Below are 27,549 nucleotides of genomic sequence, written 5' to 3'. Positions count from 1 at the left end.
AACACTTTTTTAAACTTTTTTTTTGCAGTGTTATAGGTCCCATAGGGACCTATAACACTGCACAAACTGATCTCCTATGCTGATCACTGGCGTGTATTAACACGCCTGTGATCAGCATTATCGGCGCTTGACTGCTCCTGCCTGGATCTCAGGCACGGAGCAGTCATTTGTTGATCGGACACCGAGGAGGCAGGTAAGGGCCCTCCCGGTGTCCGATCAGCTGTTCGGGACGCCGCGCCCCGAACAGCCCGACTGAGCAGCCGGGTCACTTTCAGTTTCACTTTAGAAGCGGCGGTCAGCTTTGACCGCCGCTTCTAAAGGGTTAATACCGCACATCGCCGCGATCGGCGATGTGTGGTATTAGCCGCGGGTCCCGGCCGTTGATGAGCGCCGGGACCGATGCGATATGATGCAGGATCGCGGCGCGATCCCGCTTCATATCGCGGGAGCCGGCGCAGGACGTAAATATACGTCCTGCGTCATTAAGGGGTTAAAGGCAAGGAGCAAAAAACGAAAATGCAAAAACGGAAAAACCCCCGTTCCTTAAGGGGTTAAATATATACATTTACCAAGATTAAAGTTAGACTTAAGGAGAAGCGACTAGGGGCTGTCCCACCTGAGGAACCCTACCTGAACGTATTTACTTTGACTTAGGGGACCTCTGCACTAGGTACTGGATGCAATACGGTACCAAGACACCACAACGCTGTAAATCTAAACGTACCCTAAAAATGCAATACAAAGAGTTAAAAAAAAAAAAACACCTAATAGTCACAACAGAATAGCATTTAGCAGCTCAGACTCCTGCATTGTGAATTCATTTCTGTCTGTACATCGAATTTATCTGCGATCTTTCTCTGCCATACAAAGTGTGCTTGCACAACCCACCAGGTGGATACTTTGTACATTTTAACCCCTTCACCCCTGAACATTCCTAATCAGAGCCTCTTTTCTCAGGCTCCTCCTTGCTTCAGAAAAGTCCCTTTTTGTCGTCTTCACTTTCACTTTCTCTTCAAGTGAATCTCAAACGTTTCTCCTAAACAGAAGCAATCCAACATATGTCCTATCGATTTAGTGAAATTATTCCGGAATGGCAAATGTAAATGTTTCCACGGCAGCCATCGAGAAGGTGAGAGGTACAGGTGTATATTTATGGTTCCACTTCATGTGTATTATGCTCCGAAATCTGCATAGTCATGTCTGTGTTTGTCTTTCTACGTCTGTCCTTCTATATTGGTGTTTCCCAACCAGGGCGTGCCTCCAGCTGTTGGAAAACTACAACTTCCATCATGCCCGGACAGCCAGAGGCTGTCCGGGCATGATGGGAGTTGTAGTTTTGCAACAGCTGGAGGCGCCCCAGTTGGGAACCACTGTTCTATATACTAACAATATTTCTTGCCTTAAAGACTTGTTCATCAGTTTGTTAAACCTTTGTATATCTCTAAGCATAGGAAAGCAATACGTATTGTTTATAGGAAGCATCAAGAGATTCTACGTATACAGTAGCTATTTAGACATAGTGACGCTTATATCAGTATATAGCTTACACAATAACACGGTGATACGGACAAGGCCTGTAACATTCTAACATGTATTCAACTAGCTTGAAGTTACAGCACAACAAACGCTTTCAAGCCAGAAAGGGGAAGAAATATGATCTGAAGTTATACTACAGGAAGAGTCTAAAAACACGTAACTAGAAGATTAGATGACATACAGACTGAAGATTAAATATCGCAGTAGATTTCTGGTGTCGGGCCAGTGGTCTGCTATGAAGTACACTTTCTACGGTATACTAAGATATAATAATAGTCATATGCACGGGGCAAGGCCAAAAGAAAACATTACGTATTTCCTTGATGAGCTGCGGCCTTTTGCCCACGGTGTCAGAATCACAAACCACAGAGACTGCTTAGAATTCAGGATTTTATGGTTTTCATCAATACAATTTTGTAGGGATTGCCGTGGTTAAAAATCTGTTTCCTTCAGAGTGTTGGGCCATATCATTGCTCCATGCACAATCTAGTACATGGTGTCTTTGTTGTACATTTTTATGTCTTCACCTTCAAATAGGTTGAATTCCAACAAAAAAATGTTTTTTTATTTTGTGTTCCATTTGATTCTGGGTCCTCTAGAAGGATGGCTTGTAAGGCTATGTTCACACAGTGGAAATTCTGCTCACATTCCGTTTTGCAAAGCATGCTGCGGAATTTCTGCTTGCTCAAAATACAGATTTCTGCAGAATTTCAAAGCCCTATTGAGTTCAGTGGGATTCCGCCCAGAATTCTGTTTAATGTTTTTACAGAATCCGTAAAGTAGAATTTACACTGCAAAATTCTGCTATGTGAATGGGACAGCGGAATGCCCATTCTATTTAATGTGCAGTAAATTTTGCTCAATGTATGAGCGCAGCACATTGATGTCATGTATATTACCCTGCGCATATTTGATGAATTTGAAGCTGTGTTGAGTCATTTAGTTTATATTGAACTGTGCAGCATAAAATCTGCAGCTTCAAAACCTGTGCATCAAATATGTGCAGGATACTGTACCTGTCAATACATAATTAGCATACCACGGTTTTCAGTCCAGCCCCAAAACCGGATATGGGGCAAAAATAAGGTGATCAAAGTCACTATCTGACTCCGATCGGCTTATTTAAATGAATAAAAATCGTCACTGGTCCAGCTGGGTTACGGGAGCGCCCGGTTTTGAAATCTCCCAGCCAGATTCAGCAGCCGGATCTCATAAACGTGGTGAGAATGCACCCTTGAAGGGGTACTCCGGTTCTAAACATCATATCCTCTATCCAAAGAATAGGGTATAAGATGTCTGATCGTAGGGGTCCGACCGCTGGGACCCCCACGTTCTCCAGCCCAGCACCTTGGCGTTTTAGCGCCGGCTATGTATAGGCTTTGGAGAGGCCATGGTCATCACGTCCCTCCATTTATGTCTATGGGAGAGACGGAGATACAGCGTTAACGGATCTCCATATCTCCCATAAAGATATATGGAGTGGGTGTGTCAGCCACAGCTTTGGGCTATGGTCGTCAGTAATCCAGCAATGAGCGGAGATTACCTGAGTACCCCTATAAAGTCTATGCAAAAGCAATAGTCATTGCACACATAAAAATTTTTTTTTTTTTTTTTTTTTTTTTTTTAAATGGCCGTAATTCCAACATTGGAATTATGGCTGTTTTTTATACAATGCACTGACAGCAACTTTTCCATAGACTTGATTGTAACCCATTAATAAAGTAAAAAAAATAATAAAACAGACACTTTTAATACCCATTTTATGGCCGTTTTTTGATTGGAGTTTACAGTGTGTGAACATATCCTTAGGCTTTATTTACAGAAACTGTTATCAGATCTAGGTGATGTCTTTGTGGTGATTGCCACATATCTTAATAGTATAGTGATATTTTTCGGAGAGCAAAACGGTAGAGTATCCAGCTCACCAATCCGCCACGTGTGCACTGATGCTTGGGGACCACACACCTGGAACAACCGAACACAAGGAATATCCAGCACCATGACCACGGGATAAAAATGTTGCTCTTTATTGAATCATCAACAGGAACAAGGCACACAGAAAGCACGGACCAAGGAGTGACGCGTTTCGGCGGAAGTAGCCGCCTTAGTCGTACTACACAAACCTAGGAATCAATCCCCTCTATATAGGGGGAGAGCTCCACCCACCGTCAGGTGTAATGACGGGACAGGTAAGGGTGAGACGCTCCCGCCAGACAGACTGGGATTCACATATATTATTCACCACCAGTGCAATACAAAACATATTAAATGTCAGAATACAGGACACACTATGCAGCACATTTGTATTATTAGATATTGAAATCAATGTGCCAAAAGCTATGTAAATCAACTGGTGCCAGAAAGTTAAACAGATTTGTAAATCACTTCTATTAAAAAATCTTAATCCTTCCAGTACCTTTTAGGGGCTGTATACTAAAGAGAAATCCAAAAACAAAATGCATTTCCTCTGACATCACGAGCACAGTGCTCTCTGCTGACCTCTGCTGTCCATTATAGGAACTGTCCAGAGCAGGAGAAAATCCCCATAGCAAACATATGCTGCTCTGGACAGTTCCTAAAATGGACAGCAGAGGTCAGCAGAGAGCACTGTGGTCATGACATCAGAGGAAATGCATTTTTTTTTCTCTTTAGTATACAGCCCCTAAAAAGTACTGGAAGGATTAAGATTTTTTAATAGAAGTGATTTACAAATCCGTTTAACTTTCTGGCACCAGTTTATTTAAAAAGTACCCCTTTAATGTACCCCTTTAATGTATCCCAACATCTGATCTATAAGAGGCTGAAGTAAATTGTCAACCCATGAACACGATCTTTCGTTAAGGAATGAGATGCCAGCTACAATCGGCCTCATGGGTGGGGGAAATTGATTCTTGTGTACCTTGGGGAGGGAGTGGAAGATGGCAACTACCGGACATTGGATCATAATAAATTCAGCTTGTTTTAATACTGATGTGTCCATCTGCAACCCCAAGGTCCACAAGATTTTTCAGTAAATGTTTGAAATGTTGTGTGGGATCTCCCCTCAAGGGGCTGTATGTTTCCCATGTATTAATGTACTTTTGGATTACATCTATTTTTCATAATATTTCAGTTTTAGCTAGAGCTTCTCTTCTCCGTTATATATGTGCAGAACTAATGTTGTCTTGTTGATATACACTTTACAAATTGATATTATTTGTGGGTCTACTTGCGCCATTACATAATTGGCTCTGCATATAGAACTATGGTTTTTAATAGCTTCATTTTTTATTCTTTGCACTTTTGGTGTAATGTGGTATATATAGTATACAAAAATGTTTCCCCCCCCTTTTCACAGTACATATATATTTTGAAGACTACTTTTTCTATAGTAACCTCCTTTTTCTTTCTCCCTCGTGTGTTATAACTGTATATTTGTATTTACATAGCTTTTTGCACATTGATTTCAATATCTAATAATACAAATGTGCTGCATAGTGTGTCATGTATTCTGACATTTAATATGTTTTGTATTGCACTGGTGGTGAATAATATATGTGAATCCCCGTCTGTCTGGCGGGAGCGTCTCACCCTTATCTGTCCCGTCACTACACCTGACAGTGGGTGGAGCTCTGGAGAGAGGATTGATTCCTAGGTTTGTGTAGCATAAATAAGGCGGCTACTTCCACCGAAACGCATCACTCCTTGGTCCGTGCTTTCTATGTGCCTTGTTTCTGTCGATGATGATTCAATAAAGAGCAACGTTCTTATCCTGTGGTCGTGATGCTGGATATTCCGTGTGTTCAGTGATCTTTTTAGAACTGGTGTTAGGTATGTATTTGTGCAGCTGTTATCTGTAAGGTAATAATTTTCTGGCACCAGTTGATTTAAAAAAAAAAAATTATTTTTCACCGGAGTACCCCTTTAAGGACATGTATAGTATATTACTTTCATAGTGTATAGTACAAATATTAAGGCAACTATGTGGAGGTATGTATACAAGTGTTATTTGACACCTTACTGTATGGTACTTAGGGTATGGTTATTTAAAGGAGTGTTCCCTGGAGATAAAAAGAAGTGTAGGTAAATAAATACCACGACTATAGTTATAAATATATTACAAAGAAAAACAAAGAATACCCCAACAGAATGCATCACACTGAGGGTTGCTCTTAGCTCTTATATAACAATGCTTTAGAAAATGTTAACCATTTATTCATTCCTATTGATACAGGTAAATGGATTCAAAAGCCAACTTTCTAATAAAGTAAGTTATCCATATTCATTACTTGCTAAACCATACTTTGTATATTTTTTTTTTATGTATACCTATGTTCTCCCCCATATGTTCTTTATAAATCTTTTAGGCTGATGAGCTGATCTCAGTAGGATTTCCTAAGAAAATTGAGGAGTTGGACAAACTTCTCAGTGTAAGTTGCGTTATTAGTAATCCAATCAATAAATGTCATCTGTTTTTCTTTTCAGCATATGAGTTTTTCATTGAAGTGAATGGGAGCTATGCTACTGTAACCCAGCACGGCCACTTCATCTGTACAATATGGAGCTGACTGCTTCTGGATGCTTTCAATGACCAGATACTATTGGCCTATCCTGAGAATAGGCAATCAATGAAAAAGTCCTGGGAAATACCTTGAATGCTCTGGTAGTGAGGGCTCCAGCAAACATACATATTAAGCAAGCAGGGGAACAAATCCCAGCAAACATACATATTAAGCAAGCAGGGGAACAAATCCTGTAATGTAAGATCAGGACCGGTTTTGGAAATGGATGTCCTGCTCAAATTTGCCCTTCTCTCAGAAGATAGCATTTGTAGCAGGGGGATGAGAAAAGACAGAGACGGCGCTCTGTGCAGTAGGTTAACATACAATTGTGTGGATGGAGGAAAATGTGAAATGCCGCTTACCTTGTGGGGTTGTGCTGTTGGTAGGCACAACTCTGTTTAGCGCTTGTAGAGAGATGCAGCACGGTCCGGGAGCCGCCAGTCGTCGGTACTGCAGGCAGCAGTCGAGAACGTGACAGAGGTGGGACAAAGAGAGGAATCCCCTCTCAAAACGCGTTGTCCAGCCTCCAAAGATCTCTGTGAAAGCCTGTTTGCCTTTGTACTACCCGCACTTTGGCGAATAAAAACGGTTTCCACACATTTACTGCCTATGTCCAATTCTTACATCTCCCGATGCAGCACCGCTCCCGCAAGTCGGATTTTTTGGCGGGAGTCCAGCCAGGGACTCCCGCAACCATCTCTACCACAAGATAGCATTTGATAGTGTACTTGGCTTTTACCATGTGTCTAATGCACAGAGCCATAATACTTTTTGTGTGCTTAAAGGGGTTTTCCAGCCTCATAAATGGATTGGGCTTCAGTGAAAATAACATGTTTCTTGTGAGCACAGTGATTGGCTGAGCAGGCAATTCCTGCCCGCATGGAACATCACAGGAACTACACAGTAGAGGAATGCGGCAGAGATCGGGCAGCAGTGGTAGAGTAGGCTTGGTTAGTATGTTGCATTGTTATTTCCACAACAGCCCAAGCCTCTATATACAGGTTAATAGTGTGGGTCATCCTGATTAAAACACACTTTACCTGGAAAAAATCTGTATTTTTTAATATGAAAATTTCATTTAGAGACAGTCCTCCTTCCGCCTTTTGAGCAGTGCTTCTCCTGCTGGCCTAATATTGCCACCCCCATGATAAATATGTATACTAGCTTCACTCTCACAGTAGATAGGATTCATATTTTTGAAGCGAGGAGGTTGATGGATATGCTTGATTATCCTATTATATGTGCTGGTTACATATTTTTCTGCCTATTTTCTGTAATTCTGGTTCTAATGTATATATTTTTTTTATTCTGTCAGTCTCCAGAACTGAATGTTTCTGATTTAAAAACATTAAAAGCTGAGCTGGATATACCAATCCCAGACCCAGAAAAAGAGAAAGAAAAGGAAAAAAAGGTAATTTTTTTAATGTAGGTTTTATTGGTCCCAGACAAGCCTGAATTTACAACAATCAAGTCCTGCGGTATGAAGGTAGTCGGGGAGATTGCTTAGAAATGATCTTTCAATCTGTGAGGGTGGATGTACACATAGTGGTAGTGTGCCATGTGGATATAAACTATTTAGTAATACCCGCAGGTTTGACCGCAGTTTTGTGATGTGACTATTTACTTTTTACAAGGGAGACATGGTAGGCCCTTTTACACAGGTCGTTTATGATCAGCAGATGAATGCGCAAATGCCTGTTTATTGATTGATTGAATTTGCCTGGCCATTTATATTATTAGCCGCGCTTGTGTAAACAATAAATAAATACAAAGAGAGAAAAAAATTGAGAGGTTTTAATATATATTTGGGAGGTTTTAATACATGGTCTAACACTGTAAATGTGTACTTGTGTATAAAAATATTTTTTTAAATGGTGAAACACACACATTTACCTGCATTTTTGTTACTATATAGAAGAAAGAAAAAGATGAAAAAAAGAAAGATGATGATGATGATAAAGGTAAGGAATGTTATAATCATACTTACAGTGCTGGGCTACTCAGTTTGCCCCTTGCATGACCCTTTCTTTTTATATGTCCCCCAAAGAAGGGTTATGGTTTGAACAAGTAAAAGTTATTATTTGTATAATGAAAAATTTGTATCATTTTTCAAATACATGTTCTGTATCAATTCCTTACAGTCAAGCTGCTTGCTATTTTTCAATAGGCATCTTCCAGTGGATACATTTCTGTCCTAAAAAAGTAAAGGACACACAAATCCTGAGCATATCTTCAGTGTGAGGATATGTTCACACAGGGTGGCAGCGCTATGGATCTTCTAAACCAGATATGCATGTGTGATGTCCCAGTACAGGACATGGTCCTGCACTACCCTTAGGCCCTGTCAGGTTGAGACCCTCAGTGACCTGGGGGCTCCCCTGCAAAGTTTCATTATGTTGTGTGTATCACTTTAATGCCTAGACATTATCCTTATGCATAGGTAGTACAGAGGACGTGTGGGAGGTCTCAAGGACCTATGTAAGTCTGTCACATGTTATGTTATGCAGTCACATGATTTGTTGTCACATGTTCTCCCTCAGAGAGCACCAGCTTAACCTATGACCCGCAGCTTGACCAAAGGGCTTTAGTCCAGCCCCCCAATATTTAAAGGGGTGGCCATTACAATTCACTCTCTTTGACCATCAGTCTTTACTGAGACAGCAACCACCAGAGATCTCAGTGCAAGTGATCAGCATCTGGAAGACCCCAAAAGCTACAGTCATTCCAGTAAGTCTCAAGTCTATGTCTGCTGTCACTGAAATTAGTTAAGTTCTGCATATAGTCAAGTCCAATCTCGCATCAAGTTAATTACAAGTATATTGGTCCAGCAAGCTGCGAGGTCCTTCTGGGTCCTGGCCAACTCTCTGGGAAATATGGCCTAAGCTGTGAAGATAATTCCATCTGTGTTTTTCTCAGTAAAGCCTCCATTTGACCATAACTGGTCACTTTCACTACTAGCAACTGGGATAGCGGAGGAACCGGGCGTGTGGTGTTCTTGAACCCTAAAACCTCATTGGCATCACGAACACTAGGGGTTAACAACATCTTGGCCCCGGGGTTAATACCATCTAATCCCACCACTCACACCGATACACCCGTGGTTCACCACACATGCGGAAAGTCTGCAGCATATTACAGTAGTAGCAATGTAGATGGGATTTGTGAAAATCTGCGCATAAATTGACCTGTGGTGTGATATAAAATCCACAGCATGTTAAAAGGAATGTCTCACCAGAAAATTACCTATTGATTAAATCTGCAGGTTTCTATACAAGGCTTGTCTTCCAGCACTGAGCCAAACACATCAATCTTTGAAGGGAGGGGAGGGAGGAGGTGTGCATCCTGCAGCTCAAGCCTTCTTGACTCTTGATCTGTTCAAAGTCAGTCCAAAAATATTCCTTCCATCTATCTGTTTTATTTGGATCTATTGAAAGCACCTGTCAATTTTTGTGTCATTAAAGAGAAAAAGATACAGTTTCTTGGGCATTCACTGTGTTATTTTGAGCATCTAATAAACAAACTAAGGCTATGTTCACACAGCGGAATTCTGCTCAAATTCCATTTTGCATAGCTTGCTGCGGAATTTCTGCTTGCTCAAGACATAGAATTCTGCCGAATTTCAAAGCCCTATTGAGTTCATAGGGATGCTGCCCAGAATTCTGCAAAATTTAAAGACATTTAATGTTTTTATAGCAGAATTTTTGAAATTCCAGCTACATTTCTGCAGAATTCTGTGTTCTCAAAACACAGAATTCTGCTGAAATTCAAGGCCCCATTGACTTCAATGGGGTTCCGCTGTAGAATTCAACATAATTTAAGAAAGGTCTTTAAAATATGTGGAATGCATAATTGCCGCCCCGGAAATTTCACTGTGTGAATAGGACAGTGGAATCATACTCGCACACATAGCAACTGCTTTCGGCCTAGCTCAGGGAGCAGGGGGAGCGGCTGCGATGTGTGCTAGTATACTGTGCCAGTGTGTCTGCTCGTAGTGGCGGATTGCTGCTATGAGCAGGCACAGATGGAAGCAACACTGTAGGGTCCATCGTCGCCAGATCTACAGTTCGGATCCATCCGTGTGAACGAGCCCTAAGGGTCTGTTTACAAGTGGTGGATATGCTGCAGATTTTCCCAATTAACTTCAATAGGATAGCCAAAGTGGTGGGCATACCCTTAAAAGTAAAAGTGTTATTGACTTCACAGGTCCTCCCTGCGGTCCAATCTCCTGCAATGAAAAAATCGCAAGTTTGCAAAGAAAGATTAAGACTGAAATCCAGCAACTAAAGGAAAATCTGAATATGGTAAGAAGCAATTTCAAGTCTAGAAAGTAATAGCATTGTAGGTAGGGGCTGGAGACAGAAATCTTTGATTAGGTAGATGGGAAAATGTGGTAGCTAAAAATGAAAAACGAAAAGCAATGGGATAAGCACTTCTTCTATACTCTGTATATTGTGTCATTCTCAGGTTACCCTTTGGCTGCAGCTCCAGATTCCACAGATTGAGGACGGGAATAACTTTGGAGTTGCAGTTCAGGTGAGTCATGTGACCCTTATACATGATGTAACATTGCAGTTTATTGGCTGCTATTATGTAAGTTTTTTTTCTGTTCGTAGGAAAAAGTATTTGAACTGATGACAAATGTGAGGACCAAGATAGATGCATCTCATACTCAGATATCAAAGTAAGTGGCATCTTTAAATGGCAAGAATTTTTTAAACTGGATGTACTAATGATATCTGTCTAATGATACCCCTGGATGTATTTGGTGGGTCTCCTGCACTTTGAGCTGGTGACTGTATGTGTTACATACATTACATAGAGAACATAGGCAGATGAGAGCAAACCAGCATGCAGGCCCTTACCAAGTCAAACTGGACTTACATAAAAACAGTACAGTGTAACACATTATTTTTTGGGGGTACATAGAAAGACAACAAGAGGGGGGAAAGTAGGTAACGTAAACCGGTATAGATAAAGAGGATGAGGAAATATGTACAATACATAGTAAAAGTGCAGCTTTAAAGGGGTATTCCGCCCATAGACATCTTATCCCCTATCCAGAAAATATGGGATAAGATGTCTGATGACAGGGGGCCCACCGATGGGACCCCCGCAATCTCTTTGCAGCACTCAGCATTCTGTGCCGGGCTGCTGCTCTAGTCTTTGAAACCTCTGAGTTTCCGGGACTGGAGACGTGACGTCATGCCACTAATTCATGTCTATGGGGGGGTGGGCGGGCGTGACGGCCTATCCTTTTGGATAGGGGATAAGATGTTTATGGGCGGAATAACCCTTTAAAGAGATGAGCCTGAATGCATGGCTATTCGTTCTATATCAAATGGATTTGTGTACAATGAAAAAAAAAAACCATTAATGATAAATTACACAGAAAAGGAAACACAAATAAAATAAGCTTTTTTCTTTTTAAGCAGCTGACACAATTTTATTTCATTGCCTAGAGACAATAAAGAAGATCCAGCTCCTGAGCAGAATAAAATATTCAGACATTATCCAACATTAAAACACCAGCTGGCATACTCGCTGCCCGGAAGATGGATATTCTTTCCTTTAATGTATATACTGCACTACCTTGTAGGTCCAGAGGCTTTTCATACTCCTATTATTTCAATAGGAAATGTGGTCTGGATATGGGAACAGATGAGCAGTGCTAGTTTATTAACTTTTTGACTGACTAATAATAAATACCATAGTCAGTTTGACTATGCTAAAATACCCTGCTTCAGGCAGGATAATCATCCAATTATTACCGTATACTCTTTATCTTCTTTGTGGTCACAAGAAGATACTAACAGCTCCTGAGTACAATTTGGAATCCTGTCTCACTGCCAACTACAACAGTATGGGCATTGTTCCAGAATGGCAATCCTGGTGCTACCCGATTGCTCGGGCTTTAAAATTCAGTATAAATTCAGGGAAGGTTGGGAGAGTCTGCCAGTCCTGCCAAAAAGGCAGGTTCATCCAATGTAAGTTTACCTTTTCTTCAGCACCTTGTTAGCTGCCATTACCACACGCCATGCAACATACATATCACCCTCTACCTGTGTGCTCATGACTAGGATACACCTCTAGCACTTCTGATCCTAGGGGTTTTCCTAGGCAGTGTGCCACTTCTCTGGTAGAAGTAGCAGGAAAGGCATCTAATCATATCATTATTGCCTTCTCTAGATATCTATCTGATCGAGGAGATGCAGTGGCCAAAGCGTCAAAAAGTCCCCATGTGGTAAGCCTATGCATAGTTTCTTTAAGAGGTTTCACACTCCAAATTAGAATAGAATTCCAATGAGGGCTGAGTTTTATATCACCAGAACAGTTGTCTCTGTCCAAATAACCACTGAAGAACGTTTTGCCTTTCTCAGGGTGATTATCGTGCACTAGTTCAGCAGTTGGATGAATCCCAGTACTGCGAGCTCCGGATCACAGCTTTGGAAATAAGGAACTTTTATGTGAGTGTTGCAGGGTTGGGTTTTGTCTGTCAGTAAGAGGCAATGTGTTGGCAACTTGGCATGGGAGAAAGCAGCTAGAGCTCAGAGCACATAAAAGTGACAGCTGATAAGCAACTAAAACAATCTGCCCCTAATATCTCTATAATAGAACTGCAGACTGTATCAAAGAGAAATGTTTCACGTAATCAAATGTTTCAAGTAAACTGTTCCTAACACTAACTATGAGAAAGACATTTTAAAGTAAAAGGGAAAAAATGTGAAGTCTTTTTCCATTTATTTTTAGTACCCCCAAACCAAAATGTAAAAAAAAAAAAAAGTGGTGTTTAGCTGATAAATAATAATAAAGAAAATACACTGGACGCCGCTATGGGGGGCAGCAGTCCATCCCACGTTTTTCACCATGTGTATACATGCAGCCCGTCACTCACTGGTGAGAGGTGTCGGAGGGGGGGGGGGAGTGTTCCTCACATGGATACAGCAGACCAAGAACTATGAGACTGGCGTATTCTTTATAAAGCACTATTAGCCAAATGCCACAATATTTTTGTACTAACTGGGCTAACAGTGCAGTGGATCTACCATACTATGCCACCTTTGGGGCAACATAGTATGATGACAAATAGCCTGCAAATAAAACAAACTATTTTACCTATATAGGACATTTGTTCCTAACATGATCATTTCTTTCCTCAGGCCATGCTATATGATGCCATTAACAAGAATTACAGCAAGATTAAAAGACCTCGCGGAGATACCAAGAGGCTCATCTACTAGGCACGCTTCCTGTGCCATTCATTCTCATCTGCATAGATTTGTCAATATACGTCACACTGCATAAGACGTAGATTTTCTTATCTTGGAATGGAATAATAGATTGATTTCACACTTCAGGTGCAATGACACAATAAATATATCAATCCTGAAGAAACAGTGGCTTTTTGTACACTTTTTTAAACTTTAATCGAGTAGGTCAGTTCCAATAAATGAAATTTCAGATTTTAAATTAGTACAATATCATAATGTAACTTGATAAATAAACAGATTTTATACAATTATATTATAAAATAGAGTATTGCCATCCCCTGTCCCTTATTTTATTCCCTTAATTATTTTCAGAGTTCATGTGCTACCATTTGCTACAGTAGCTAAACGGGTTATTTCAGCATTCAGTGCTTCATTGGTCCAATCATTCCTGATATCATCAAGATGAGTGTCAAAGTCAATGAGTCTCTGGTAATCTTTAGCTTGAAGAAGGTGCCTTGTAATACGCTGAGTCTCTTCCCAATGACCCCACATTACCCTATGAGAAAAAAATTATTAAACAGTGTAAGTACTGAAACTACTACAGGGTAAAAACACACAGTATTAGTTACCATTTTCTACCCACAGGCATGATAATTTCATAATATATCTTCTTCAAAGGACTTTTGAATCAGTCCTACTTGTTACACTTCCTTCGCAACCAACCAATCACAAAATGTTCCCCTTCTGGGACCCCTAGCCATCAGTTAAAATTTGTGGTGTAAATTGGCTTCAATTGTTTCCCTACAGCACCCCCACAGGCGACATGAAGCATTACAGGACTTGTTTTCTGGAGCTATATATGTCTTGGCCAGAGAGGAAAGCAGTTACAAAAATGGTAATTCCATTAACAAACTATATAGAAATATATTTTTATAAATTAGACAAAATGCTCTGTGTGTGTGTATATTATAAAGGAGAACCGCGCTCCAAATCAAGCTGTTGGGGTGCAAGCTGATCAACCCTGGGTGAGAGGCTTAGCAAGGTCAAAAAAGGAAAAGAGCAAGCAGCACACCAATATCCAATGAATTAATGTGTGGCTTTATTCATCATGAAATGTGCAAGCAACGTTTTGTCTGTCTCACACAGTATGACAATGGCTTTGTAAAATGGAAGAAATGCCGCTTGTACGTTTGATGATAAATAAAGCCACACATTATTTCACCAGATATCAGTGTGCTGCTGGCTCATTTCCTTTTTTATACATATATATATAAACACAAAATAAGCAGCACAACAAGCAAAGAGTAGGTGGTGCATGTAGCAGAATATCCCAGGTCAGGGGCCAAATGCAGATTCAGAAAAGTTAGGTAGCCACAGCATTTAGGTAGATAAAAAAACATAGCTTCTATGCCATTACTAATGCAAAAAACAATGAAATGTTTCAGCTGCACATGCAGCCTTTTTACATATATCATCACTAACCATTATAACTAATTCTTGATATGCCAAAAGCTTTCATTGGTCAGGATCTTAGTCCTGAGACCTCCACTGATCTTGATATATCAAAAGTTTTTTTTTTAAGAAAATGATGGTAATGCTCTAGTAATGTTTGTGTGGCATCATGCATACAGTGCAATAGTGCTTACAAAGTTTTTTCCTTGGGAGCCCACTGCTTGTTGCTGTTCTGATGTAGAACTGTTAGAGGAGGGACCCCAGGATTGGGTGACAGATGCTCATTATCCATCTAAATAGAAAAAAAAACCCTCTAAGAAATACTCATTAAAGATAAAAATGTTATTTGTTTCTTTAAGTACACCATCTTACCAATATCAGCACTGCGTCATCCTGGTATTCAGCTACCAGTGACGCTGCTCGAAGAGTGGCAGAGTTGATCCTGAAAAAAATAACACACACTAGAATAACAATGACGATTTGTTTGTTTTTTCACGATAAATGGGGGGATAATATAAGATATGACACACTGCACCAAGATGTGGTAAAACTTAGTTGTAGATTTACTAAGCCAACTTCTATTTGGCATAAGTTAGACAGGTCTATGACTAAAACTAAAGAGTGTAAGGATGCACAAAAATTTATCACAGTGGCTCATGCTGTTCGATAATCTGCCTCATCCTTAGATAATATAGTTCTGGTTTGCACTGCTAAACAGCACAGAAGATCTGAACCAACATATATTGTTATTTCCTAAAAGCAACTTAACCACTTAAGGACTCAGGGCATACATGTACACCCTGTGTCCCGTTACCAGGGTTTAAAGCGTTCTCACGAACGGAGAACGCTTCAAACCACGTGGGTCCCAACTGCGATCAGCAGCCAGGACCCAGGGTTAATGCCAGGCATCACCGATTGAGCCGATGCCTGGCATTAACCCTTTAGATCGTGGCGTCTAAAATGAAACAAAGTGTCCCGGCAGCTCAGCGGAGCTGATCAGGACTATCGCGACAAAATTGCGATGTCCCGATCAGCTGAGAGGACAGCAGGAGGGTCCTTACCTCCCTTCTTGCTGTCCGATCGGTGCTTTTTTGCTCCAAGCCTGCCATGCAGGCTGGAGCTGCAGAACACCGATAACACTGATCAATGCTATGCAATGACATAGCATTGATCAGTGTATGCAATCGAAAGATTGCATGTTATAGCCTCCTATGGAGGCTAAAAAAAAATATATAGTTAATAAATGAATAAGCCCCTCCCCTAATAAAAGTTTGAATAATCACTCCCCATTTCCCATTTTTTAAATAAAATGTAATAAAAAATTAAAAATCATATGTGGTACCGCCGCAAACTATTAAAATATAAGGATAGCTATACCGCACGGTCGATGGCATACACGTAAAAAAAACACCAAAGTTGTACATTTATGGTCACTTCATATACTTTAAAAATTAATAAAAAGCGATCAAAAAGTCCCACCAAAACAAAAATAGTACCGATAAAAACTACAGAAAACTGCACAAAAAAATTAGCCCTCATATATCCCCGTATGCTGAAAAATAAAAAAGTTATAGGTGTCAGAAAATGACAGTTTTCTACATACTAATTTTGGTGCATTTAGTTATTTTTTAAAGTAGTAAAATAAAATAAAAACCTACATAAATTGGGTATCCTTGTAACTGTATGGACCTACAGAATAAAGATAAGGTGTCGTTTTTACCAAAAAGTGCACTGTGTAGAAATAGAAGCCCCCAAAAAGTTACGAAATGGTGTGGGTTTTTTTCTCACCCCACAAATAAGTTTTTTTTTTTTTTTGCCGCAGGTTATGTTATAAAATAAGTGATGTCACTAGGAAGTACAAATAGTAGCGCAAAAAAAAAAAAAACTAATATGGGTCTGTAGGTGCAAAATTGAAAGTGCTATGATTTTTAGAAGGGGAGGAGGAAAAAACAAAAATGCAAAAACAAAAATTTGCTGGGTCCTTTAAGGCCTAAATGGGCTGAGTCCTTAAAGGGGTATTCCGCTGCTCAGCGTTTGGAACAAACTGTTCTGAACGCTGGAGCCGGGATCGGGAGCTCATGACATCATAGCCTCGCCACTCATGCCGTCACGCCCCGCCCCCTCAATGCAAGTCTATGGGAGGGGGTGTGACAGCTGTCACGCCCCCTCCCATAGACTTTCATTGAGGGGGCGGGGCATGACTTCATAAGGGGGTGAGACTATGACATCACGAGCTCCCGGCTCCAGAGTTCAGAACAGTTTTTTCCAAACGCTGAGCAGCAGAGTACCCCTTTAAGGGGTTAAGACTATGCTTACACATAGAATTTGTAACCAAAAAGGTGCAAATCTTCCCATTTTACTGTACTTGTTCTCTGTGCTGGTTCTACTTCTGGTTTTGGTTAAAAATACTGTACAAGATAATGACCAAAATACTGTTTGTTAACCCCAGGCTATCATACCCTGTATACAAGAACAAAAATCTTCATACAGTTAACCATTAAAATGCTAGCATCATCAGACAATTCCTTTACTATTGGCGCTGTGGCAGTAAGAGTTTGCTGGGGAAGCTGCTGTATGATGACAATTTCAACATGACATAACATCCCACCAGCAGCTGTAAAACTACAAATCTAAGCATGCAGAGCATTATAGTTTTTTTAACAGCTGGAGGCACATTGGTTGGGAAACCCTGTAATACATGGATGGTGTATAGGTCTTAATAGGGCAAATGTATTTGGGGTTGTCCTGATGTGAACTCTGGATATCAGCCTTTTCCATGTTAATAAAGAAAATGACATATTATGGTGAAGATGATGTAGTAAGAAAGAGCAGCATTAAAAGGTACTCACCTTGTATCTCTGAGGCCAGAGTTTGCTTGGTAGAATCCTGCAATAACCAGTCCCTGAAGAGCGCTCCAGGAGTCTATCTGTGTGCAGAACATAATAGAAAAGTAGAGAGAATGGCGTACATAGTAAAAATGAATACTGCAGAGGCAAAGAACAGCACAGCAGTAACTATTGATAACAACAATTACTGTACATAATATATATATAATATGGGAAATAAGTTAGGGTGGTCTGCACAGGAAGTTTTAATGGTTCTGCTGGTTATTTTACAGAACTATCCAGTCCATAAATACATCTGCATTTCCTTTTATACATTGCATTATTGTCTGCTGGGGTTTTGCAGCACATTTAAAGCAATAACAGCAGGTTGTAGACGTGACATTTCCTTTGCCCTGTTGTTGTCCAAGCACAGTTTTGCTTTATTTTTAGTACACTGGTTTCAAGGCTATCACATTTTATTCTTGTTCATTTATTATAACACTGTGTTCCTCCTTTATCGGTCATACACATGGTCTTCCTTTTCTATCATTTTTAGTACAGTGAAACGTCTCCACAAGACCACCACTCCCTTACGCAGACCAGATTTTCAGCCACAGATTTTCAGTTCCTCATTTATTATGCATTTTTTTTTTTAAAAGACCAAGAGGTTGTTTTAAGAGGTTTCACTGTATTTTACTCATTCTAAATTATCTGGGAAATATGGGAAAATAAAGCAAATTACTTTTCAAATGTTTACTATTTTTGTGTCACATTTTTGGTATACATTAAATCATTAAAGTCGCTGGGGTAGAGCTACCGCGGTTGCATAAGCAAGTGATGGCATTTTTTTTTTTTTGCCTTTATTTTGCACATCATGTCCTCCAAAAGGTCACTAAAGGTCAATATATATAATATTTTTGTGCCGATTTTCCCTGTATCTGGGGCTGACTTATTAACCCTATTTAAAAATATATATATATATACACATCCTCCTAAAATGCACTGTAAGGGTCTATTCACACGGTAGAATTTCCGCTTGTGGAATTCCGCCTCAAATTAACATAGACTATGGGATTTCACACTGCTGAATTTCCACTTGCAGAATTCCGTTAGCGGAAATTCAGCAGTGTGAATGGGAGTGCGGAATCATATAAAAGTCTGTGGGCTTTAATCTGAGGCGAAAATTCTGCTGTGTGAACAGACCCTAAAGCTGATCTGCAGCTACCCAGCACATGGTGGTCATGTGATCAGCGCCACTGCAGAAGTAAGTGGCAATGCCATTTCCTGACATGCCACTCATTGTAATATACAGTCTCTACCTTTGCTCTGTCTCTGGCAGCCAACTCTTCTCTCCTATAGCTATATGCTGAAGACATTGGACAACAATTAAATTAAGTTTTTGCTAATAATGATTTGCCAATATAAATCTGTAAAACAAAAGGCCTTTGTGTGTCTCCATATGATATTGGAGGTACAGCATAGCCCTACAGCAGTTTATGGGCACTAAATTATGAATCCATACTGAATGACCCCTTTAATGATATACAAGAATGACAAGACGCTAGAATAAAAAATGAATAAGAAAACTTAGGTACCTGTGTTAGAGCCACCTCTAAACTGAGTGCAAGTGGCAGCTGGTGACTTATAGGGACACAATCACATAATGTAAGGCAGCCGGGTGTTCTGCGCCCCAGGAGAGCCCCACTCACTGTGCTGTGAGGATAGCGTGCGGCATGTAAAATCATTTTCACATACACACGGGTGCTCAATTCAACCTCACACATTGTCCTGCAAAAGATCGGAAAGATGACACCAAGTAAAATACTATACAAATAACCATGTAATGCTCGCTAACACATCAACACAATGGTCCATGGTTTCTCAGGCTTTTCCCAACACAATAGTAATTTGTTAATAAGGACTAGTGCTCAGTGACCTGCTGTTTTACCTGACAACTGTTCAAGACGTATACTATAAAGTGGTTGTCTCCTTAAAGGGGCACTCCGCCCCTAGACATCTTATCCCCTATCCAAAGGAGAGGGGATAAGATGTCTGATCGCGGGGGTCCGGCTGCTGGGGACCCCCGAGATCTTGGCTGAGCCTCCGGTGCTGCACCCGACACTATAAACAAATGCCGGGTGCAGCAGGGAACGTGGGGACCCCAAGCAATCAGACATCTTATGCCCTATTCTTTGGATAGGGGATAATATGTCTAGGGGCAGAGTACCCCTTTAATAACTGTAAGAGTGATCTAAAAAAATATAATAAAGGCAGATTCTATGGGGTTGATCAAAGTTAGATGGCCTGACCCATTCCCAATAAGGGCCCGTTTACATCTATACCACAGCAATAAGTCAGTAGATATGTTGTTACAGTACCTAAACATATGCTGTAGTACACTCGTAGACTGTCATTATGTAAAAGTTGCCAAAAGTATGGTAAAAGTTAGGACCTGTTTTTGTCCCCTTTCACCATGCACTACTTTTCTGTACCACAAAAAATGTATTCCTGTGGTATCCATTCCCCCCCCCCCCCCCCCCCAAATAAGTATATAAGTGACGTATGGTGTGGGTAACGTTTTATACTTTTATTTAGCAGGTTTTACATATTTTAACATAGTACCAAAAAATTTATTTAAAAAAAGCAAGTGTTTTAAATGTATGCAGGCGGATACAAACTTATTCCACAAACAAAACGTATGCAACATTGAGCCAAATTGGTCTTGTTTTGGTACATCTGTTTGAGGTATACCGCAAACTGAAACAACTGATCAAAACAACTAATCGATTATGAAAATAGTTGTCAACTATTTTCATTATCAATTAATCGATGGTCGATTTCTAAAGTTCACAAACACTTAGCGATTATCACTATGAATATATGCAACTGTGGTCCTCGGCAGCCTGTTTAAAAGGGTACTACGGTGAAAAACATTTTTTTTTTTTTAACTCAACTGGTACCAGAAAGTTAAACAGATTTGTAAATTACTTCTATTAAAAATATTAATCCTTCCTGTACTTATTAGCTGCTGAATACTACAGTGGAAATTCTTTTCCGTTTGAAACACAGAGCTGTCTGCTGACATCATGAGCACAGTGCTCTCTGCTGACATCTCTGTCCATTTTAGGAACTGTCCAGAGTAGGAGAAAATCCCCATAGAAAACATATGCTGCTCTGGACAGTTCCTAAAATGGACAGAGATGTCAGCAGAGAGCACTGTGCTCATGATGTCAGCAGACAGCTCTGTGTTTCAAAAAGAAAAGAATTTCCTCTGTAGTATTCAGCAGCTAATAAGTACTGGAAGGAGTAAGATTTTTTAATAGAAGTAATTTACAAATCTGTTTAACTTTCTGGCACCAGTTAATATAAAAAAAAAAAAAATTCCACCGGAGTACCCCTTTAAGGAAGAGGGGGCCCAGCACACATGATCTTCTGCTTCCTGCAGCTATTGTGAGTCCCCGGTTGTCATTCTCTGTGCTAAAGGCCAGACTTGCAATAGTTGCAGAGAGAAGATGCAGAAAGTAGAAGATTATGCGGGAGATTTATCAAAACCAGTGTAGAGGAAGAGTGGTGCAGTTGCCCATAGCAACCAATCAGATCGCTTCTTTCATTTTTAAAGGGGTACTCCAGTGAAAACCTTTTTTCTTTTAAATCAACTGGTGGCAGAAAGTTAAACTTATTTGTAAATTACTTCTATTAAAAAATCTTAATCCTTTCTGTACTTATTAGAAATGAATACTACAGAGGAAATTATTTTCTTTTTGGAATGCTCTCTGATGACATAACGAGCACAGTTCTCTCTGCTGACGTTATTATAATAATAATACTTCATTATTTATTGTTGTCCTTAGTGGGATTTGAACCCAAGTCCCCAGCACTGCTAACCACTGAGCCACCATGCTGCCCTTAGCATACATCTGCTATGCATGGTTGATAAAATGGACAGAGATGTCAGCAGAGAGCACTGTGCTCGTGATGTCATCAGTGTTCCAAAAAGAAAGGAATTTCCTCTGTAGCATTCAGCAGCTAATAAGTACTGGAAGGATTAAGATTTTTTAATAGAAGTAATTTACAAATATGTTTAACTTTCTGGCACCAGTTCATTTAAAAGAAAAAAGGTTTTCACCGGAGTACCCCTTTAACAATGGAAATGTTTGCACCACCGGTGCAGGTAATGGGAGTATAACAGCGCTGTCCACAACCAAAAAGGGTATTTCTTTTTCTTTATTTAATACATGTAACGCGTTTCAAGGACGCTCCGTCCTCTTCCTCAGACATGTTATGAATAAAAAATGTCATCAATATATATGTTAATAACGGGAAATGACGTTACAATAAATTTACATATACATGACATCATAAAATAATTCCCATAAATATATTAAAAACAACAATAAAAAATCATATATGAGTCCTTTCACCTGTCTTTCAAGATCTACTTTGCCTGTACTGTGTCTTTATAAACTTGTTTTTTCAATCGTCTCATTTAAACCATTTGGCCACAATGAGTTCAGAGAAAAAATCCAAAAGGATTCCCTATTTATCAGTCTTTGGAAGCGATCTGATTGATCAAAGGGAATGCTTTCCAAAATACAAAGTTTCAAACAAGTGTGGTCACTGTTATGAAGGGATGTTATATGTCTGGAGACACTATGCAGCGCAAAGTTCTTTTTAATATTGTGCCTACGTTTATTCATACGGGCGCGTGCATGCTGAACTGTGCAACCCACATACTGGAGGCCGCACATAGGTCAGGAGATAAATGACAAACATGGATGAACAATCCAGTTTTTCTTTTAACATGAAAATTTCTCCAGGAGAGAAGGACGTGACGGGGGAAATATCAATCCACTCACAGCATAAACACCCTTTTTTGCCACAACGAAAGGTACCAATAGTTGTGGATTTAGTTGTATTTTATTTTATTTTTATTTTTTAATTTACTAGAGGCTAAATGATTGCGTAGTGTTTTAGCTCTCCTAAATGTTAAAAAAACACACCCTTTTTTAACATTTAGGAGAGCTAAAACACTATGCAATCATTTAGCCCCTAGTAAATAAAAAAATAAAAATCCAGTATGTGGGTTGCACAGTTCAGCATGCACACGCCCGTATGAACAAACATAAGCACAATATTAAAAAGAACTTTGCGCTGCATAGTGTCTCCAGACATATAGCATAACAGTGACCACACTTGTTTGAAACTTTGTATTTTGGAAAGCATTCCCTTTGATCAATCAGATCGCTTCCAAAGACTGATAAATAGGGAATCCTTTTGGATTTTTTCTCTGAACTCATTGTGGCCAAATGGTTTAAATGAGACGATTGAAAAAACAAGTTTATAAAGACACAGTACAGGCAAAATAGACCTTGAAAGACAGGTGAAAGGACTCGTATACGTTTTTTTATTGTTGTTTTTAATATATTTATGGAAATTATTTTATGATGTCATGCATATGTAAATTTATTGTAACGTCATTTCCGGTTATTAACATATATATTGATGACATTTTTTATTCATAACATGTCTGAGGAAGAGGAAGGAGCGTCCTTGAAACGCGTTACATGTATTAAATAAAGAAATACCCTTTTTGGTTGTGGACAGCGCTGTTATACTCCCATTACCTGCACGGGTGGTGAAAACATTTCCAGTGTTTCCAATCCCACGCTACATGCGAGGGCGGGTCCAGCTGCAGTCCTAAGTGTATCCGTCTATCCCTGGATTCACACAACCATCGGAAAGAAAAACACCTGATACACCTTCACGAGCGTTGTGCCTCCTTTCAGCACAACTGAACCAGGTGAGTCCTCCCAAAAATTGGGGCCTGTCCGGTATCATACTGTTCTTCACAGGGAGCGCTCTTTTGTCTTTCCTTTCTCTTCATTTTTAACAAGGCATCTTTAAAAATGAAAGAAGCAATCTGACCGGTTGCTATTGACAACTGCACCGCTCTTCCTCTACACAGATTTTGATAAATCTCCCCCTATGTGTGCTGTTCTCCTCTTCACTAATCAGGGAATGTCCCCTCCTATCTGGCCACAGGTAAGAAACAGGGGGGAAAATTTTATTTTATATTTAAAAGAATTAGACTTATTTAAATATAATAAAAAGCTACTTCTCTCAGCCTCCGCAAAGCTAAGCATCTAGCTGATCCCACAAACTCCCTCTTAACACACACTGGCCCTCATTTACAAAGATTGTTGTGTAGGTTTCTTTGTGGGTTTTAATTCCCTACAATTTATTTTCCACGGTATTTACTAAGGTTTCCCTACATTTTGCACGTTTCCCTACACTTTGCTTTTTTTTTTTACACCTGCTCTGATCTGTCGGGTTTTCCTCAGCTCAAATCCACCACATTTTATGTGGAAACCTTAGTAAATATGTTGGGTTTTTGAGAAAATGTCGAGACACGCCCCTTTTCGGTAGCCACGCCCCTTTTCATGTTTTCTCAGTAAAATGGAGAGTTGGTCAGGTTGTTTCAATTCGGGTGCAAATTCTGGTGCTTAAAGAATCTCTGGCGCAATGATTCAAAATCTGGAGCACAGCCCGACGAAACGTGTCGGGTTTACATTAGTAAATCAGGGACAATGCATCCCTTACCTAAAACACACAGAAGACCTTCAGTCCGATCCCCTCCCCTCAGTAACTCCCTCCCTAACTCACAAATTATCTCCACTATGGTTATTTTATCCGATTAGTCGATTCATTGAAACAATAATCAGCCAACTAATTTATTAGGAAAATAAATGTTAGTCACAGCATTAATCTGGTTACTGCAGCATACCTCCCAATCACTTTAATGGGCTACAGTAAGGCATATGCTTTTGGGCCTATTTACCGCACACATCGGGCAAGGCTGCCTCACTAAGCGTGGATGCCGGGGGTCAGCCTATCAGTGGCCTATGTATGGCCTAACTTGAGAATTTGCCACGAAAACCCCTTTAATACATAAGGGAACTGTAGGCGCAGTATACAAAAAGAGTCTCAGTCTATTAGTGCATATATCCGGTGTGGAGCTCCACTTGTAGCTCCCAATCAATACACCATTCAAACTCCCAGGGCTTGCTTGTACTATACGCATGAGTAAGGGGGTGGACCCCGAAACATTGCGCGTCAGATCCTGACTCTCTCTTGAACCTAGAGATACTGTGACTACGAAAAAAGCTGTGTTAGTTCTCTACGTTTTGTATATCAGAAAGAAAGAAAATAAAAGAATACCAAATGGTGAAGTAGTGCAAGGAATCGTGAATGCTTTTTTTTGTGTTTGTAAAAATGCCCCTGCTATAGTAAAAGCAAGCCCAGCAGTGGGGGTTTGAATGATGAACTGTAGGCGCAGGTCATTATAGTCCTAAAAAATATCTGTTGTTACATCAATACCAAGTAACTAAACCTATCCAGGATGTCACTTTACGGCTTCATACTGCAACTCTGTTGCAAAACTGGTTAAAGCATACCTGTTGGATCCCCCCCCCCCCCCACAAAATAAATAAATAAAATATTACCCAGCACCTAAACCTGTTCATGTACACATCATATTTATTTCTCTAACACCTTTATTTTTATTTTATTTTTAAAACATGTGTTGTGTAACTCATTTACTTGAAATCCTTTCAAATGGAGGGGGCGTGGCCTAATTGTGCATGCCGCCGCCTCCTCCCTCAGTCTGCTGTCACCATCTGCCCACTCACATCTCCCCGAGCATTAGCAAAACTACAACCCCCAGCTTGCCTGGACAGGGAGGACATGCTGGGGTTGTAGTCTTGCTAATGCTAGGAAGCCACAGGTAGGGGACTACTTTGTTAGGATACAGCAATTCCCAACCTATGACTCCCCAGTTCTTGCAAAACTACAACCTCCAGAATGTCCTCACTGTTAGGGCATGCTGGGAGTTGTAGTTATGCTGATGTTAGGGGAGATGCGGGCAGAGGAACTTGACACTTAAATATTCTTGAATTTTGGGTAGCCAGGTAAGGCACTTCTGTGTCTCTGTTGTATGAGTGTGCCTCCTATATACTGCTGCCTGATGACAACAAACTCTTCTATACAGCTTGGGGACAGGGACTGGCAGGGAAGTCCCTTCGTTCATCAGACAGGAACGAGGAAGAAGCGCAGTAGGGACCTGGAGCATCAGGGCAGCAGCTGCGGGGATGTATGACTTTTCTATTTTCTGCCCCCTCCCCAAGCCAAATATACACCTTTCTTTCTGTAACTAATTACTTTAAAGGGGTACTCCCGTGGAAAACTTGTTTTATTTTTTTAAATGAACTGGTGCCAGATTTGTAAATTACGTCTATTAAAAAAATCTTAATCCTTCCATAATTTTTTTAGGGGCTGTATAATACAGAGTAAATTATTTTCTTTTTGGATTTCTCTGAATTCATGACCACAGTGCTCTCTGCTGACCTCTGCTGTCCATTTTAGGAAGTGTCCTGAGCAGCATATGTTTGCTATGGGGATTTTCTCCTGCTCTGGACAGTTCCTAAAATGGACAGCAGAGGTCAGCAGAGAGCACTGTGGTCATGACATAAGAGAAATCTAAAAAGAATAGCATTTCCTCTGTAGTATATAGCCCCTTAAAAGTACTGGAAGGAGTAAGATTTAATAGAAGTAATTTACAAATCTGTTTAAAGGGGTTCTCCACTGCCCTGTCTTCCGGAGCTCCGGAAGTTTATTACTCTGGACGCTGTGTGCGGGCTTCCGTGTTCGAGGCCGCCGCCTCGTGATGTCACGCCCGCAACGAAAGTCTATGGGAAGGGGGCGTGACAGCGGTCGCTCCGGAAGACAGGGCAGTGGAGAACCCGTTTAACTTTCTGGCACCAGTTGATTTAAAAAAAAAAAATGTTTTCCACAGGAGTACCCCTTTAAGTGTAGTTAAAACAGTGTGTCTTCAGCTGTGGCAAAACTACAACTCCCAGCATGCCCGGACAGCCAAAGGCTGTCCGGGCATGCTGGGAGTTATAGTTTTACCATAGCTTGAGACAGATTGTTTGGGAAAACACTGCTTTAAGGAGAATATTCCTATTATAGAAAAACAGCATTGCACATGGCACAGCATCAGAGGTGGCAGGTGGCAGTCATTGTGGTAGCACATGGCTATTAGTATTCTTTATTACCAATCTGCAAGGTGAACCCACAATGACAGGTAGTAATCCCTATCCCAGTGCATTATCTACACAGAGCACATGGCTGCACTGATCTCCTCTGCCGGTACACTCACTCCTCATCCGTATACATTAGGCTGCCAGGCATTACATTGGCATCGCCATCAGCAATCACGACAGCTGGCATCAAAAGCAACTAACCTGCAGGCTCCCGGATCACTGTTTCACCGGCTACTTCTCTCCGCCCTCAGACTCCGCTGATTGGTGGGGACGCCCGGCAACGCCCAAGTGCTGAGTTGTGATTGGTGGAGCAGCAGCTACTTCCGCTACCTACTTCGCTGCCACCCGAATAAACTGAATCAGGACTCGTGTGGGAGGGGCGGTGCCCAGAGACGCGCATGCGTACATGGAACGCAATGATTTATGACAATACTTCCTAATCTCTCCAGCTGTTGCAGAACATCTCCCAGCATGCACTGGCAGCCGAGGACTATTATGGGATGATGGGAGTTGTAGTTTCGCAACAGCTGGAGAGATACAGGTCTGGGAACACTGGTTTATGAGATCCTCTGAAAGAAATAGAACTGGCTGAAAGATAGCTATCCACTTAGTAACAGAACTCGTCTCCTGTGGTTGACATCATCATAAATACAGTATTGCACATTTGTACTGTGGCTTTCATTTATAACCAAAGCCATAAAGCTGTGTTCACATATAAGGAGATTTATCAAAAACTGTCCAGAGGAAAAGTTGCTGAGTTGCCCATAGCAACCAATCAGATCGTTTCTTTCATTTTTAGAGGCCAATGAAAGAAGCAATGTGATTGGTTGCTATGGGCAACTCAGCAACTTTTCCTCTAGACCCTGGGTTCTCAACCTGGGGTATG

General features: G+C 40.6%; 2 protein-coding genes across 4 annotated transcripts; one reads left to right on the top strand and one right to left on the bottom strand.

Moving 5' to 3' along the window:
- The first annotated feature begins 937 nt into the window (after nucleotides 1-937).
- On the top strand, nucleotides 938-13,373 carry PSME1 (proteasome activator subunit 1). Its single transcript, XM_056525982.1, has 11 exons — nucleotides 938-1,129; nucleotides 5,750-5,782; nucleotides 5,883-5,945; nucleotides 7,393-7,488; nucleotides 7,993-8,038; nucleotides 10,281-10,378; nucleotides 10,542-10,610; nucleotides 10,691-10,758; nucleotides 12,264-12,318; nucleotides 12,455-12,541; nucleotides 13,235-13,373. Exons 1-11 carry the CDS (start codon nucleotides 1,091-1,093, stop codon nucleotides 13,313-13,315), a joined length of 735 nt encoding a protein of 244 aa, XP_056381957.1. The 5' UTR covers nucleotides 938-1,090; the 3' UTR covers nucleotides 13,316-13,373.
- EMC9 (ER membrane protein complex subunit 9) lies at nucleotides 13,235-27,001 on the bottom strand. 3 transcript variants are annotated; one of them, XM_056526023.1, is made up of 6 exons: nucleotides 26,865-27,001; nucleotides 19,158-19,350; nucleotides 17,587-17,663; nucleotides 15,110-15,179; nucleotides 14,932-15,029; nucleotides 13,235-13,841 (listed from the first exon to the last, which is right to left on the bottom strand). In XM_056526023.1, the coding sequence occupies exons 2-6, from the start codon at nucleotides 19,344-19,346 to the stop codon at nucleotides 13,661-13,663; spliced, it is 615 nt and encodes a 204-aa protein (XP_056381998.1). In that variant the 5' UTR covers nucleotides 19,347-19,350; nucleotides 26,865-27,001; the 3' UTR covers nucleotides 13,235-13,660. The 3 variants fall into 3 exon arrangements, with proteins under 3 accessions (XP_056381998.1, XP_056381983.1, XP_056381990.1); XM_056526008.1 differs by lacking the exon at nucleotides 26,865-27,001 and adding an exon at nucleotides 26,780-26,851; XM_056526015.1 differs by lacking the exon at nucleotides 26,865-27,001 and adding an exon at nucleotides 26,815-26,847.
- Between the last annotated feature and the right edge of the window lie 548 nt (nucleotides 27,002-27,549).

This window comes from Hyla sarda, chromosome 1, assembly GCF_029499605.1.
Source record: "Hyla sarda isolate aHylSar1 chromosome 1, aHylSar1.hap1, whole genome shotgun sequence".
Lineage (NCBI taxonomy): Eukaryota > Metazoa > Chordata > Amphibia > Anura > Hylidae > Hyla > Hyla sarda.
This window is presented reverse-complemented; position numbering and strand designations above follow the sequence as displayed.

Coding starts and splice junctions, on each gene's coding strand:
- PSME1 (XM_056525982.1), top strand. CDS start 1,091: ATGGCAAATGTAAATGTTTCCACGGCAGCCATCGAGAAG. Junction 7,489..7,992: donor AGAAAGAAAAGGAAAAAAAG/GTAATTTTTTTA, acceptor GTTACTATATAG/AAGAAAGAAAAAGATGAAAA. Junction 10,379..10,541: donor TAAAGGAAAATCTGAATATG/GTAAGAAGCAAT, acceptor TGTCATTCTCAG/GTTACCCTTTGGCTGCAGCT.
- EMC9 (XM_056526008.1), bottom strand. CDS start 26,850: ATGCCAGCTGTCGTGATTGCTGATGGCGATGCCAATGTAATGCCTGGC. Junction 15,180..17,586: donor TCTGGCCTCAGAGATACAAG/GTGAGTACCTTT, acceptor TATTTTTTTCAG/GATCAACTCTGCCACTCTTC. Junction 13,842..14,931: donor GCTCCCAAGGAAAAAACTTT/GTAAGCACTATT, acceptor TTTTTCTCATAG/GGTAATGTGGGGTCATTGGG.